This window comes from Cherax quadricarinatus, chromosome 81 (genome assembly GCF_038502225.1).
Source record: "Cherax quadricarinatus isolate ZL_2023a chromosome 81, ASM3850222v1, whole genome shotgun sequence".
NCBI lineage: Eukaryota > Metazoa > Arthropoda > Malacostraca > Decapoda > Parastacidae > Cherax > Cherax quadricarinatus.
The window spans coordinates 714,057-730,785 of record NC_091372.1 but is presented as its reverse complement, the minus strand read 5'-3'; the positions used below and the strand labels follow the sequence as shown (position 1 = coordinate 730,785).

Below are 16,729 nucleotides of genomic sequence, written 5' to 3'. Positions count from 1 at the left end.
GGGGCCCATGGTGACGTATTTTGCAAAAACAGGCACCAAAAACAGTGATAATATGGATAATATGGAATGTACCGAATGTATCCTTAGATGCGCGCACACTGGCTGGCTTGTAAACACTGCCACACACGGGGCAGTTCAGGCCACACATGGACACGTCTCGTACGAACCACATCGCATACCGGGTTTTGTATCGGGAAGCGAGGCAAATTTTCTGCGATATAATGCATCGGTTACCGGATTTATCGGATACCGATAGCATCGCGAACCGGGGGGTCCACTGTACTTGTATGTATTTTTTTTTTCCACGAGTGATGACAACTATTACTAACACTACTACTATTACTGATACTATTACTATGTATATTTCTATTACTATTATTACTATTACTACAGCTACTACTATTACTACTACAGCTACTATTATTACTACTAAAGCTACTACTACTAGTAATATTACTACTGCTATTACTATTACTACTGCTATTACTATTACTGCTGCTATTACTATTATTTCTATTACTATTATTACTATTACTTTTACTATTAGTGTTATTACTGTGTGTTACTATTTTTACTAGTAATACCATTACATATTACTACCTGGAGTTTACCTGGAGAGAGTTCCGGGGGTCAACGCCCCCGCGGCCCGGTCTGTGACCAGGCCTCCTGGTGGATCAGAGCCTGATCAACCAGGCTGTTGCTGCTGGCTGCACGCAAACCAACGTACGAGCCACAGCCCGGCTGATCAGGAACTGACTTTAGGTGCTTGTCCAGTGCCAGCTTGAAGACTGCCAGGGGTCTGTTGGTAATCCCCCTTATGTGTGCTGGGAGGCAGTTGAACAGTCTTGGGCCCCTGACACTTATTGTATGGTCTTTTAACGTGCTAGTGACACCCCTGCTTTTCATTGGGGGGATGTTGCATCGTCTGCCAAGTCTTTTGCTTTCTTAGTGAGTGATTTTTGTGTGCAAGTTCGGTACTAGTCCCTCTAGGATTTTCCAGGTGTATATAATCATGTATCTCTCCTGCCTGCGTTCCAGGGAATACAGGTTCAGGAACTTCAAGCTCTCAGAGTAGTTGAGGTGTTTTATTTTCGTTATGCGTGCCGTGAAGGTTCTCTGTACATTTTCTTGGTCAGCATTTTCACCTGCCTTGAAAGGTGCTGTTAGTGTGCAGCAATATTCCAGCCTAGATAGAACAGGCAACCTGTATAGTGTCATCATGGGGTTGGCATCCCTAGTTTTGAAGGGTCTCATTATTCATCCTGTCATTTTTCTAGCAGATGCGATTGATATGTTATGGTCCTTGAAGGTGAGATCCTCCGACATGATCACTCCCAGGTCTTTGACATTGGTTTTTCCCTCTATTTTGTGGCTGGAATTTGTTTTGTACTCTGATGAAGTTTTAATTTCCTCATGTTTACCATATCGGAGTAACTGAAATTTCTCATCGTTGAATTTCATATTGTTTTCTGCAGCCCATTGAAAGATTTGGTTGATGTCTGCCTGGAGCCTTGCAGTGTCTGCAATGGAAGACACTGTCATGCAGATTCAGGTGTCATCTGCAAAGGAAGACATGGTGCTGTGGCTGACATCCTTGTCTATGTCAGATATGAGGATGAAAAACAAGATGGGAGCGAGTACTGTGCCTTGCGGAATGGAGCTTTTCACTGTAGCTGCCTCAGACTTTACTCTGTTGACTACTACTCTTTGAGTTCTATTTGTGAGGAAATTATACATCCATCTACCATCTTTTCCTGTTATTCCTTTAGCATGCATTTTGTGCGCTATTACGCCATGGTCACACTTGTCGAAGGCTTTTGCAAAGTCTGTGTATATTACCTCTGCATTCTTTTTGTCTTGCTAGTGCATCTAGGACCTTGTCGTAGTGATCCAGTAGTTGGGACAGACAGGAAATGCCAATTTCAAAATAGGGTCCAGAATAAACAACGCAGACATTCCTGGCACTAAAATAACATTTTCTCTGTTCATTAGTCATGTCTCCAGGCCCCTCTTATGTTGCACTTGCTTTCCATTTTGAATTTTTATTCACGCAAAAAATAAGATTTGCTGTTATGCAGATTACTACATACTGCACTATCGTAATACAGTGGACCCCTGGATGTCGTAGGCATCGGATTTTTTAATATTCGGTAATCGTAACTTTTTTTGCCAAAATATTGGTTTGGTGATCGTCATTTTCCTCGGTAATAGCCGCTTGTCCCAAATGCATACGTGCGGCCCCAAGCGGACCCACACACCATCCACAGTCAGGTTGCCATTGTTTATCAGCGAGTAACCATCACCCCATGCTAAATAAGTAAGTAAGTAAGTAAGTTTATTCAGGTATACACAAATACAGTTACATAGAATTATCATACATAGCAGCATATGTGTAGAGAACCTAGGATAACCCAAAAAAGTCAGACAGAGTGACTTATTTCCATTGGGGTCCTTTTACCTTATTATTATAATATGAAGGTTATAATATTTTCTTATTATTCTACAATGAAAATAACATCTTATTATCATACAGACTATCTACTACACGAGGGTCATTAAGACTATCTACAATACGAGGGTCATTACTAGGAATAAGGTAAAATTTACAGGTATGTTAGCTAAAAAATAGAAAATCATTCCCCTCTCTTTCTGTAGCTACATTCATCAGACACCTTTTGGCACTCTTCTTGATGGTTCATGCTATGACTGGCTTTGACATGTGCGGGTAGTCTGTTCCATTCCTTTATTGCTGTACAATAAAAGGTGTTTGACGCCTGGCCAATGACTGTGGGGGTACTACAAAGTTGTGCTCTCTCCCCCTAGTACTATGATTGCTTTGGTTCCCAACCTTGACAAAATTGACAGCAAGATATTCTGGACACTGTTTGTGAGCAATTTTATTAACATGATTTAGCTTCAGTTGTTTTACTCTGTCTTCAACATTCAGCATATCCAACTGCTGTAATTCATCCTGGCCTACATGTTCTCTTGGTCCCAGCCCCAGGATGAATCTTACGATTTTGTTCTGGGTGATTTGCAGTCTATCTTTCAGTTTTTTTGTCAAGGCAGAGTACCATGAAGAGCAAGCATAATCCATATGGCATTGTATAAGGGCTAGACATAGGGTCCTGCGAGCCTCAGTAGGTAGACACTGTGCTTGTCTATACAGGAACTTCAGTCTGGCATTCGCTTTCTTTACTACACTGTTCCCTATCAATTCTCCTGACATGCATGGGTCAAAGGGGATTCCCAGATATTTTACTGATGAAACCAAAGTGATGGGCTCCCCATTACACTGAACATTAAAATTATTTACCCTTCTCAGTTTATGTTTCGTGCCAAAGAGAATGGCTTCAGTTTTCCCTAAGTGTAATGATAGTTTGTTGTCTACTAACCATTTGCTGCAGGACTCCAGTTCCAGTGTTAAAACATTAGCAATATCTTGTGGGTCTTTACCTGTCACTAACAGAGCACTGTCATCTGCATACAGTAGGAGTTTGCACTTGACACTGATAGGCATATCATTGACATAACATAAGAATAATAAGAGACCCAGAATGCTACCTTGGGGAACTCCACATGTTGTGGGCCCAAAGAAAGCTCCTACTGCCAGCCCTTTGCTAAAGAAGATGACAAACATGATAGAATTAAAGAAAAAGATTGTAGAAAAATACGAAAGTTGTGATGATAGTGATAGTGGTAGAAGGTGGTAGTGGTTGTGATGGTGGTAGAGAGTGGTAGTGATGGTGGTAGAGAGTGGTAGTGATGGTGGTAGAGGGTGGTAGAAATGGATATTTGTGCAGTGTGGAGTAGGATGGAAAGATTTGTGGAGGGACATCACCCTAAGAAAGCTGTTGCAAGCCGTGTCGGCAGCATGTACAATGACAATGTCTTGTCCCATTTTAGGGACATTTTAAAGAGAAGCCAGAAACAGAGCTCTCTGGCCAGATATTTAGTGCCACAGGTGTGCAGTGATTCTCAAGCTGGTCCTAGTGGCATTAAAAAACAAAGGGAAATAACTCCAGAAAAAGACTTGGTACCTGAAGTCTTAACTGACTTGACTGACTGACTGACCGACTTACTGACTTGCTGAATATTATAATGGGGAAGCACTAAACCCATAGGATTATGGAAGGTATTCAGACTTAATTTAGGGAACTGGATCACAGATGCAATTCCCTGGATCAAGAGCCCTTCACCAGTGTCAAGGAACCTCCCTTGAAGGGGAAGCTCATATCCTGAATTTTTGCTCATATCCAGAAACAAAAAATCGACTGAGCGACTGCTCGTATCCTGAAAAACATGTATAGTGGGACACTCGTAAGCTGAGGTTCCACTGTGCTGCTGCCGCTGCCACTGCCACCGCCTTCAATGCTACTTACACAAACAAATTTTTATTTCCACGAGATACAGTAAATAGTTTTACAAGATTGGATAACATTTGATAGTACCCATGGCAGTATCCCCCGAGTATGTAGAGCATTTCAGGCAAGCTAGTAATAGACAAGGAAGATGCCTAGTTTTTGCAGGTAATTGGTTTTAGGTCAATTCCAATACCATCAGAGTTAGCTGATACCCAACACATACACAAAACAAACAAACACACACACACACACACACACACACACACACACACACACACACACACACACACACACACACACACACACACACACACACACACACACACACACACACACACATACGGTAGCCAGCTGGCACAGAGGCTAACGCATCGGTCTGGAGTTTTACAACTCGCTCACCGCGGTTCAATCCCCGCCCGTACAGTGGTTTGTTTGCAGTCTTGTAATTATGATTTCTCGAGCCAGATATATTTGCCCGGCAATATTGTCGGGTACATGTGAATAATCTCTCTTGTCTTTGTCCGGCATATTGCCGGGTACACATACATACTCGTGTCTCCCTTGTCGGAGTTGATAGGTTCTAACCTGAAGCGTTAACACTAATATATATTTATAGCGGCCTGTTGGTCTAGTGGTATTTCTTTTTTTTTGGATGAAAGCAAAGTTTGCGTGTGTGTTGGATGCGTGATGCGTGAGTGGAATAATGTATGGAACATAGGTGCATGCACCTGTGGAGATGTCCAGTTTCTCATGTGTCACGGACTGTACACCATTTATACAGTCCTCATGTGCCTTCAAGGTAGGAGTGAATGATGGATAAGGTATCAGTGGGGGGGTGGGGGTCTTTGCCTCTGTCACTGTGCAGAGTGAGGCGTAGGTGCAGTATATTGTGATGTAAGCGACGGACAGTTGATTTTCCAGTGTGGTTGTACTGTCTCACGTGTAGATAATAAGCATATTATTGTATGTAGAAAGATGCGACCCCATACAAGTGGGACACGGAACTGCTATAACGAGAAGTACTCTCTTACGTCTGATTACGTTAAGGCGGATTCTATCGGCTGTGATGACTTATTCATATTAGGTTTATTATCGTGTTGTTAAGATAGAGTTCAAAGGTAATCCATTATGTACAGAAGTTGTTTCGGGATTAGTGAAACTTCAAGCTGAGATGTTCAGGGAATCATTAATCCAGTGATTGTATATCCACCTGGCTGAGGAGATACAGTGTATTACTAGGTTAAGTTTACCTTATGGTCATATTTGTTAATTAATGTACTGCATTTTAGTGAGATTGTTTCACCCATGTGTATGTAATGTCTTTTTTGGCTTAGTCATTTAAGGTTAAGTTAGGTTACATGCCGCCATGTTGGCGTGGCAAATAATTAGGGGGGGGGAGGACAATGAAGTGTGCACTGTATAGGTTACACACGATCATACCAATTCATTGGTAGTTGTGCCCAGGTGTATATGGAACTGAAGCATTATACAGTGGAACCTCAAATATCGAACTTTCTTCGGTCCAGAAGGCTGTTCGAGTGCCTTTACCAAATGAATTTATTCCCATCAGGAATAATGTAAATTAGATTAGTCCATTTCAGACCCTCAAAAATACACTTATAAAAGCACTTACAAAAATACACTTACATAATTGGTCGTGTTGGGAGCAGTTCGATTTTTGAGGTTCCACTGTATTGTGTTTAGTTATTTTCAGGTATTGTGTATTTAGTGACCACGTACCATCGATGATGGAAATACTTTCCTCAGGGGACGTGTAGTGTCAGGGATCTCCTAAATTAATGTTATAATTTTCAGTTGAGGAAATGTGGTTATAGTTCTCATGTGTGTGTGAGAGTTGGGCGGGTGTGATGCGTCAACTGTGTTGCAGCACCGGATTCTTATTTATGTACATAGCAGTCTCAAGTCATATGTTGAGAGTTGTGTTTAGGATGCTGTTGCCACAAAGTTGATGTATTGTTATCTGCGTTAGGGAAGTATTGTAGAATTGTTTTTGCCAATAGCCGCTACATGGCTAGTTTATTATACTTTATACCTTTTTGTATTGTGCAGTGTTTTCAGTAAAAGATATATATAAAAAAAAAGACAGTAAAATGTGTTAGTCCTGCAAAAATTATATTCTTGGATAAAAATTTTCAATAGGTAACATTTAATACCTGGTGTATACCTGGAGGGGGGTTTTGGGGGTCAATGCCCCTGCAGCCTGGTCCATGACAAGGCCTTGTGGTGGATCAGAGCCTTATCATCCAGGCTGCTAATGCTGGCTGCATGTAAACCGCATGACCTGCAGCCCGGCAGTAAATGAATAAGAGATAATTTTTCACCCCTCATGAGATGTTCTGTGATGTTGGTGAGTTCTTGATGCACGGAAGTGGAGTTGTCCTCCCAGCCTTTGGATCAAACCTGATTGCCTCCCATTTCCTCAAGTGCTGTATGGTTTATACGGGTTTAGTGCTTGCTACTAAATCTACAGTAACAGTTTTTTTAGTGAGCCACAGTACCAGTCTACATGAAGTATAACCATGCTTTATTCAGCTGTATAGCAACTCGTGAAATACAGACTCTCCTTGCTTAGCAATGTACGTACTCATTTACTGACGATTTGGACTTATGACGGGCTCTCTGACCAATATGTATACTTAAATAATGTATATTAGAACTGATTTCTTTTATTCTGTTTACTACAATATACAGTACACTACTGTATAAACATTTAAAAATATACCAGAAATGTTATAAATGGTTCATAGGTGACATTGAAACAATATCAGAGATGGTTGACACAAACTCACTACCATTATAGTATACGAACTTCTCAATTAGCGACAGATTCATTTACTGACGTGGTCTTAGGAACAGAACTCCGTCGTTAAGTGAGGAGAGGCTATAGTAATAACGTGATTGCAGACAAATCACAATGGGTGAGTTAGTGTGCTGCCATGGATTTAAATTCCACCCATTTTGCGATTTGTATTGTATAGTGTGTACGTATAATAATAATATCGATAATTTTTTTCAAGTCATTGTACAACGGTACACAACAATTTGAGAGCCCATAGTATACACATTATTTACAAGCAGCTTAATTGCAAGTCAAAACACTTGAAATTCTACATGTTTGTAAATTGGAGGTGATCTGGATATTTTAGTTTATAGTTGACAAGATAACAAAATGTGCATTGAATGTGTGTGAAAATCCCCCAAATTAATTGTCAGTACAGTGGTACCTCGGGATACGTACTTAATTCGTTCCAGAATGCTGTTCGAGTGCTGATACCGAATGAATTTGTTCCTATAAGGAATAATGTAAATTTGATTAATGCATTTCAGACCCCCAAAAATACACTTACATAATTGTTCTCATTTGAGTTTTGTATCCTGAGGTACCAGTGTATATATAATGTGCAGTACAAGTAAATATCAGCACTGGTTGATTTTTGAGTTTTGCATGCAAGATAATTATACAGTGGACCCCCGCATAACGATCACCTTCGAATGCGACCAATTATGTAAGTGTGTTTGGTCGTGTATGTTTGGGGGTCTGAAATGGACTAATCTACTTCACAATATTTCTTATGGGAACAAATTCGGTCAGTACTGGCACCTGAACATACTTCTGGAGTGAAAAAATATTGTTAACCGGGGGTCCACTGTATTTGTATCTTGATGTTGCAACAACAACCTTTACATTGTAATTGTCTAAGTTGCTCCTAATGTGTTATTTTTGTTCTTTGCACGAGAATGGCAAGAGTAAGCACTCAGAAACAAATAGTAATTTGTTGGCAGTATAAATGGCCTATGTGAGTATATATCATAACTTTAAAAAAAATTGTCATAGTTACATAGTGTTCAGCTGAATGATGATGAAAGTGTGTCTTCTTTTTTGAGTCACCTGCCTTGGTGGGAAACAGATATTGTCTTAATAAAATAAAGAAAATGAAGCATTGGATTCTGATGCTTTTTGGAGCACATTATCATTTTGGAAAATAATTTGTGGTCTTCCAGTCCTGGAGTGGTTCAGTACTACAGTGTAAATTTTGGATGGCAGTGTGAAACGTCTAGTCATAGATTTATGGATGAATTCAAATTCACATTTTTAATTATTTTTATGCAGTACAAAAATAATGTAATTTACTTGTAATAAAGTATTGGTAGGCACAAAACAAAGCCACTAACATGCAATGTATTTCAACCAAACTAATCACCGGAAGTCGCTAGTAATGCAGTCGCTAGTAATGCAGTCGCTAGTAGATGCAGTTGCTAGTAGATGCAGTTGCTAGTAGATTTAGTCGCCAGTGGCTTGCTGCTGCTACTGTTTCACTTATGTTGTTTTGAGACAATGCAGGTTGTACCTCTAGTGGGTATACTACACGTATCTTTTGTTTCACGGTATTTTCCTTCATTCAGCAGTTTGTTGCTGCAGAGTACATCACATAATCACTGTTGAGATGGGATATAATAATTTAAGTAGGTGTACTTGCCAAGGCTGAGAATCATTATCAAAATGTCTTACGTAATTTAAGTGTATAAATTCAATATTTTGCCTCAGTCTTTCTTAATTTGTGATTTACACAGCAATTTTTAAGTGAGTATATTTGGCAAGGCTAAGAATCATTATCAGAATTTCTTAATTCTTACATAATTTCAGTTTATAAATTCTGTATTCGTGATTTACACAAGTTATCGGTAAGGAATGTAATTACTAGCTAGTGATTAAGGAATATTAATTTGGGTATACCTGACACTATGGTGATGGCAAATTTTATCATATTTGTGTCTTGAATTTCATTATATAACTGTAGTATTGGGTCTCATAACCTTCACTAACACACAGCGGAATATGTGAGGACTGAGTATGAGGTATCAGGTGTTCAGTTCATCAGCCTTGATGGACTGAACACATCTCGAGGCTGAGGGACTGATTACATCAGTTCCCTAATCCATGTGCATGTACTTTACAAAAGGATAGACAACATGCACTGAGGAGTTCCATTTTTCATCTTGTTACTGAAATATTTTGCTTGTAAATTTTCTAATCAATTCAGGCAGGGCAAATACAAAAGTCCGTTTTATCTCTAGCCAACAACCAAGAAAGTGTCTTGCCCACTAAAAAGCTGTAATTCAAGGGCAGTTGCAGCTTCTAAATGAGCAAGCATGGCGCAGGACCTATAGTTAAGTCTATCACGGAACAGGTGGGGTTTGAACCCTAGGCAAGCGAGTTGTAAAACTCTAGTAAATTCCAGGCAATGTGGCCCAAGGTCTAAACAAAGCCTATAATTCTTCACATCATAGTGTCCACTTCCAGCCACTAACCTTTGGCTAGTACTGTCTTCTGTTCTGAATCAGTTAAGAAAATATATGGCAATAATTTTGAAGAGTGTAATGTGAGTCCATGGCTTTTGAAATTGCTGTAGGAAATATGTACAATATGGGACTGTATATACAGTATGCTACTGTAGTTATGCTTGAAGCTTCAGGTCGCTGGAGTAAGAAATGTTTGCATGTTAGGAACTCTCCCTCCACCTCCCTTTTATATTTTTAACCACATTGGCCATCTCTTGCCACTTTTAGGATGAATAAAAGAAGGAAACACATTCACCATCATTCATTTACTAGCAGTCTTGCCAGAGGTTGGACATAACAATTCAGTGACTTGCCAAACAGCAACATTCTCACCCATCCTTCAGACTGTAGGCACTGTACTTCCTACCTCTAAGATTCAAGGACATCTTTTTCTTACAGTTAAGCAACATTTATTATATTCATACTGTACTTCAATGAACGAAATCTTTTTGAATGCTTTTGGATGCTAGGGACCTGATTTTTGGTTGATTGTTATGGAGCATATTCTAACCGAGGCTGCTCTTTCTAGCGTGTGAAAAATATATTATACAAAAAACTTAGAATGGCAACCCAACGAACAGTACAGACAGGCGCCACTTATACAGTGGGTCAGGTTCCAGGCTACTGATGTAAAGTAAAAATAACTATAAGTTAAACATAGCCTTTTTCCACTTTCAGATGCATATAAAAGCCTGATAACATGTTTACACTATCATATATTAAGTGAGAGATAGAACTAGGCCTAAAAAAATGCATATACAGTACGCACATTACTTATTTTAAAATATTTTCATCCTTGGCTTATAGTGAGTGGCGAATATATTTATTGTAGGAAGTGAATAAATGAAGAATGAATATAATTGAAAAACTTTGAGCTGTATTAAGTCGACAAAAAACATGAATATTTCGCTAGAACTCCATTTTTTCTATCGAATGGGTGCAAGAAACCACCCATTTATGAAATTCAACTATCCAGTACAGTGGTCAGACTTTAGCAATTTTGCCAATTTCACACAAATCAGATGCCAATTTCCGAAAAGGGTCCAGAATAAACAAGAAAGACATTCCTGGCACTAAAATGACATTTCCTCTAGTCATTAGTCACGTCTAAAGGCCCCTCTTATATTCTTTTGCTTTCCACTTTGAATTTTTATTTTCACAAAAAATATAAGATTTACTGTTATGCAGACTACTGCATTAGTGTAAAAAATGGTGGTGCACTTGTGAAAGAATATTAGACTCACCAGTTGACGTTATTGCACGCTACGATTTGTTTACTTTTGAAGTTTGGGGAACATTTCTGCTACTGAGCTCAATTTCAAGGCACCTTTCATTGTAAAACCAGTCTCACTCAATTTCTGTAATATGTCTTCCATTCTATAAAATGAGACCAAGAAAACTAGAATACAACAATAAATACCATATGGCAAAGTCGCTGATTTATTAAAAAAAAATGGTCAAAGTTTTTTTTTTCTCATTATGGTGTGCTGCAGTAGACTGTGCACACTGACCACATAGACCCATTCATGAAGGCCTACCAGCTTTCTCCCACTAGATATGAAAATTTATGAGTACTAGTACGTCATACACGGGGTACGACCAAAACCCTCAAAGGGTTAATGAAATGCCATGAAGTGAAGCACTGTATTAATTATTAAGAACTCAGTATATTGTCTCCATTGTCCTTCAGGTCATTATGCCCAGCATTATGTGTTTGTTCAAATGCTTCATGAAGTGCATTAAATTTTAGTACTGTTTCAGCATTGTTCAGCTTATTCATATGAAACATGGCCAGTTGGTATGAATAAACTGTGCATTTGAAATGTGGTATAAAAATGCCTTAAAATAATACATTACTGTATTGATGTTGTACTGTATATTTTTATTTTTGTAATTTTATGCCACTGTTTACAGAGGTGTAAGTAAGTTTATTCAGGTATACACAAATACAGTTACATAGATTATCATACATAGCAGCATATGTGTAGAGAACCTGGGATAACCCCAAAAAATCATAGTGACTTATTTCCATTCCTATGTCAGCTTGTTTCAAAGCCCAGCTATATCCAAGGTATTTTTGCAGCTCTCAGGATGCGGCACACAATTGTTCAACACCTGGGTACCTATTTACTTCTGGGTGAACATGGGCAGCGAGTACAAGGAGATTTGCCCATACACCTGGAAAATCAAGTGCAACAAATACACTAAGGGAGAGCTTAATGAGTGTCAGAGGTCCATGACATTTCAACACCTTTCCTTTAGGCATAAGGAGAATTATCAACAAACCTCTGACCGTCTTGAAGAGAGAACATAACATGTTCCTCAACTTGGTTCCTGACTAGCTGGGCTGTGGTTCGTGCATTGGACTGCATGCAGCCAGCAATAAGAGCCTAATTGATTAGGCCTTGATCAAAAAAGTGGCCTGTTATGGCCTTTTGGTTTATCAAGGCCTTTAGAATTGCCTTTCCACTCACACTGGGATTGAACCTAAGTTCTTCAGTTGTGAGTCAAAGATGCCACCACTAGTTACAAGTCACTTTTAAGGCATTACTAAAGTTGGACTGGGTTGACACTGTCACCACTGCATTTTTTAATTTTTTCTGCATTTTCTCCAATATAAAACAAATTTTTCCGGTATGATCAACTTAAGAGTTCTTAATCTTTATATTTATGAAAACTTTGATTATATTTAGTTGCCTGAGTATAGACACTGTGCCTTGGAAAACAATATATGCACATAAAGTAGTACAGTATGTGGGTAGTAAAATATAAAAGTTGTAAAATACTTGAACCTGCGCATATGTCCTGTTAGAAGTATCCATATACAGTGGAGCCCCGCTTAACGATCACCTCCAAATGCGACCAATTATGTAAGTGTATTTATGTAAGTGCGTTTGTACGTGTATGTTTGGGGGTCTGAAATGGACTAATCTACTTCACAATATTCCTTATGGGAAAAAATTCGGTCAGTACTGGCACCTGAACATACTACTGGAATGAAAAAAGTTCGTTAACCGGGGGTCCACTGTACTACAAGTTTTTCTTGCTTTATGTAGTAAGATATGTTGCAGGTCATGGCAGCTGTGGTAAATGGGTTAAAACTGATAAGTTGAAGATTGAGACACTTGTGCAACATATAACAGCTGTATTGAGTTCAAGATGTTAAAGGTACATCACTTAAACAGGAATACAGTACTGATGTAAATGGGACACTAAATAATACCTGTCTCACATAGAGCAAGACCTCGTGCAGGAATAGAAGTCTCATCTTGCATGTTGTATACAATACAGTACAAAGCTACACTGCAAATATATCTTACCTTTATCTTTTTTTTTTTCAGCCAAGAATGTGGGATTCACTGCTTTTGATATGTCAGGCCAGGGTCGCTACCGCAGCTTGTGGGAGCACTACTACCATGACTGCCAAGGTGTTATCTTTGTGATAGATTCCACTGACAAACTACGGCTGGTTGTAGCCAGAGATGAGCTGGACATGCTCCTACAACATGCTGAGGTATGTGAAGAACAAAAAGGTGCAATACTGTGACTGGAAAAATACACAGATAGCCCACACATAGCAGAAAGAAACTTATGATGATGTTTTGGTCTGATTTGGGCCATTAACCAGACACGCACTGACGAATCGGACTGAAACATTGTCATAAGATTTTTTTTCTTCAGTGTGCAGGTTATTTGTGTAGTGCCGAGGTATGAGCTTGTATATTTTTAAGTTTCCTAGCATTGTAATGTTTATAAATTATTATACTCATAGGTAAGTATATAACATTTAACCCTTTCAGGGTCCAGAGGCCAAATTTCAAAGTGCACACCAGGGTCCAAGAATTTTCAAAAAAAAATTTTGTTATTTTTTCTTATGAAATGGTAGAGAATCTTTTTCTGAAGGTAATAAAACAAAAAGTACGAAATGTGATGGAAAATTGACGAAATTATGCTCTCGCGAATTTTGATGTGTCAGCGATATTTATGAATCGGCGATTTTGCCGACTTTGACTCCCATTTTAGGCCAATTACATTATTCCAGTCGACCACATTCTTAGCTATTTCACTATTATTACTTCTATCGATTGAGCACAAGAAATCGCCAAGTCAACTGTTTCAACTACAAAATAAAGTGATCGGAAATTGGTAATTTGGCCAATTTAACACAAAGTTCAAAATATTCCAATTTCAAAATAGGGTCCAGAATAAACAGTGTAGGCATTCCTGGCACTAAACTAACATTTCCTCTGTTTATTAGTTACATTTTGAGGCTTTACAAATGAATTCCATTTTGATTTTTTATTCACATAATGAATTTTTATTCAAACCAAAAAATAGAAGATTTACTGTTACGCAATATTGTAATAATTGTATAAATATCATCACCACATTTGTGAATGTATATTAGACCCACCAGCTGGTGTGTATTAGACGTGTGAGGTCGTTTGTGTACTCTTGAACATCGGCAAAAAATTAACATTTCCGTTACTTTGAGCTCAGTTTCAAGCCATTTCCAGTGCTAAAACCAATCAAAATCATCTCTATTTCTGTAATATGTCTTCCATTCTATCAAATGAGAAAAAGAAATCGCAAATACAACTATAAAAAACATACGAAAAAGCACTGCAAAGTCGCTGTTTTAATTGAAAATCACGGTCTCAGTTTTTTTCTCTCATTATACACTGTGTGCTGCAGGATTTGTTTTGTGTGGTGCACACATACCACATACATGTATTCTCTCATATCTAGGCCAAAATTTACCACTCACAGCTTATCAGAGTGAGCTGAGCTCATGACGTAGATCTACAGTTTGGACCCTGAACGTAAAGCCGTAGATTTATGGCATGGACCCTGAAAGGGTTAAGAGAATGGGAGGTAAACTGATTTGATCCATGGAAGGGGAGAGTAGTCTCAGCTACTTGGATCAAGAGATTTTCACTGGCATCAGTGCACCTCCCTTCCCACTGAAGGGATATTCTTTTAAAGGTTTGCAAGTTCCTAGAACAATTTTAGTTTACAATTATTTTAAAATTATTAACTATTTGTGATAATTTGTTAGATAGACTAAATTTCACTATTGAAGAAAAGGTGAGAGAACTGGTTGTATATGGTATGATGATACCATAAAGTTGTGGATAAATGGTATGGTGGTATAGGTTGGCCATCACTAATCCGGCAATCAGTTATCCAGTTCCATCAGTAATCCAGCACTAATTTTGGCTACTATAATTTCAAATCTCATGATTATACTGACTCAAATTTCATCATTATACTGACTCAAATTTCATCATTATACTGACTCAAATTTCATCATTATACTGATTCAGAAATTGTGCAGTAAATCCACAGCAGCAGCAGCAAGCCAGTGGAGGAGAAAGCAGCGATGAAAATGAGGAAGATGTAGCAGAAAGAGTCTGTATTAATAGGTTAATTAAGTGTATTCTAACCTAACCACTCTGTAATCCGGTAAACTCACTAATCCTAATGATGCCGGATTAGTGTTGGCTGACCTGTACCATAAAACAATGGATAAGGACATTATACTCTTTAGAACATTTATTAAAGGTAATATTTTATAACAAGTGTCATGAGAACTAATATTGTTTCTAGATGTGAGAAAATTTACAACTCTCATTCCTTGATGTGTCGTATAGGGTCGGTTATTTTGTAGTATAGGATCAGTTACTGTCATATAGGATCGGTTATTGTGTCGTATAAGGTCGGTTATTGTGTCGTATAGGGTTAGTTATTGTCATATAGGGTCAGTTGTGTTGTATGGTGCCATTTCATATTTTCCAAGGAAATGCTTCATCAGTCCTCTGTACTGAATTACATTCACTCATGGTGAAACTTATGCTTTAATAAATGTCCTGAATTGTACACAAGTGTTCTTATGCACAATTGAAAGAACTGTATAAATATTCATAGAATGAGTTGTTACCTAAAGAAATGGCATACAGAGATACAGTGCACTGTTTAAGTTAAAACTTTAATAGTGAGTGACAGGTGTCACAGCTACAAGGGTGAAAGCTTGTAACTTAGGATAACCCGACAGAGGCCTGTTTTCTTTACTGTACTTTATCGAATGCATTCTTACAGTCCACCCATTCTTCTCTCTACTGGCTAACTTTCATTACCTTGTGAAAAACTCTAGTAGATTTGTGAGATAGGTTTAGTATCTCTAAACCCATGCTGGCTGTTGTTTATGAACCACCTGCTTCTTTCCAGGTACTCCGCTGCTCTTCTGAAAATACTGGCCAACAAAGGCTTCAGTTCACACTTTAAAATATGCATTTCTAGCTAATTTTGAGATGCTGAATTCAAATCTGAATTTAATTTTGCTCCAACATGTACAGTTTCTGTGAAATAGAGCCCCATAGTGAATGATTTTGCCAAAACATAGCCATCATGGAGAAGAGATATCAGGGAAACCTGTTGACCAATTTGATGGTCAACTACTGCTGGATGCTGGTGAAGGAGAGCGATACCGAACACAAGCGAACACAGCCTGAAAACCATGATATAAATGTGTATGACTGTATGGCAGTATGTTATTTTTATGCTTATGTATAATGAATTTACGTTAAGAAAGATGAGTTCTGTTATTGCACACGCCACACTTAACCCTTAAACGATCCAAATAGATCGACGTTCAAATCCGTAGTGCTCCAAAAGTAGATCTATTTTTTTTTTTACATATTTTCAAATATAACAAAAAAAATGTAGATAAAAGTTTTTTTTTACACATTTTCAAATGTAAAAAAAAAAGGTGATGTACATTTTTTTACATACAGTGGTCCCTCGATTATCGACGGTAATCCGTTCCTGGAAGCCGGTCGATTATCGAAATGGTCGATTTACGAATCAATTTTCCCCATAAGAAATAATGTAAATTCAATTAATCCGTTCCTGACACCCAGAAGTATTAAAACAAAAAAATTTTTTACATGAAATATTCATGTAGTACATAAACAATACAATGGGAAATGATGAATGAAACATTA

At 38.3% G+C, this 16,729-nt stretch overlaps 1 protein-coding gene across 9 annotated transcripts in view; it reads left to right on the top strand.

Annotated features, from left to right (window-relative positions):
* LOC128699902 (ADP-ribosylation factor-like protein 6) overlaps positions 1-16,729 on the top strand; it is a 43,085-nt gene that overhangs the window by 14,481 nt on the left and 11,875 nt on the right. For all 9 annotated transcript variants that reach the window (XM_053792732.2, XM_070102255.1, XM_053792734.2 and 6 more), the window contains one exon: positions 13,067-13,239. In XM_053792732.2, the coding sequence (XP_053648707.2) occupies positions 13,067-13,239 (173 nt within the window). The remainder of the gene's footprint in view (positions 1-13,066; positions 13,240-16,729) is intronic.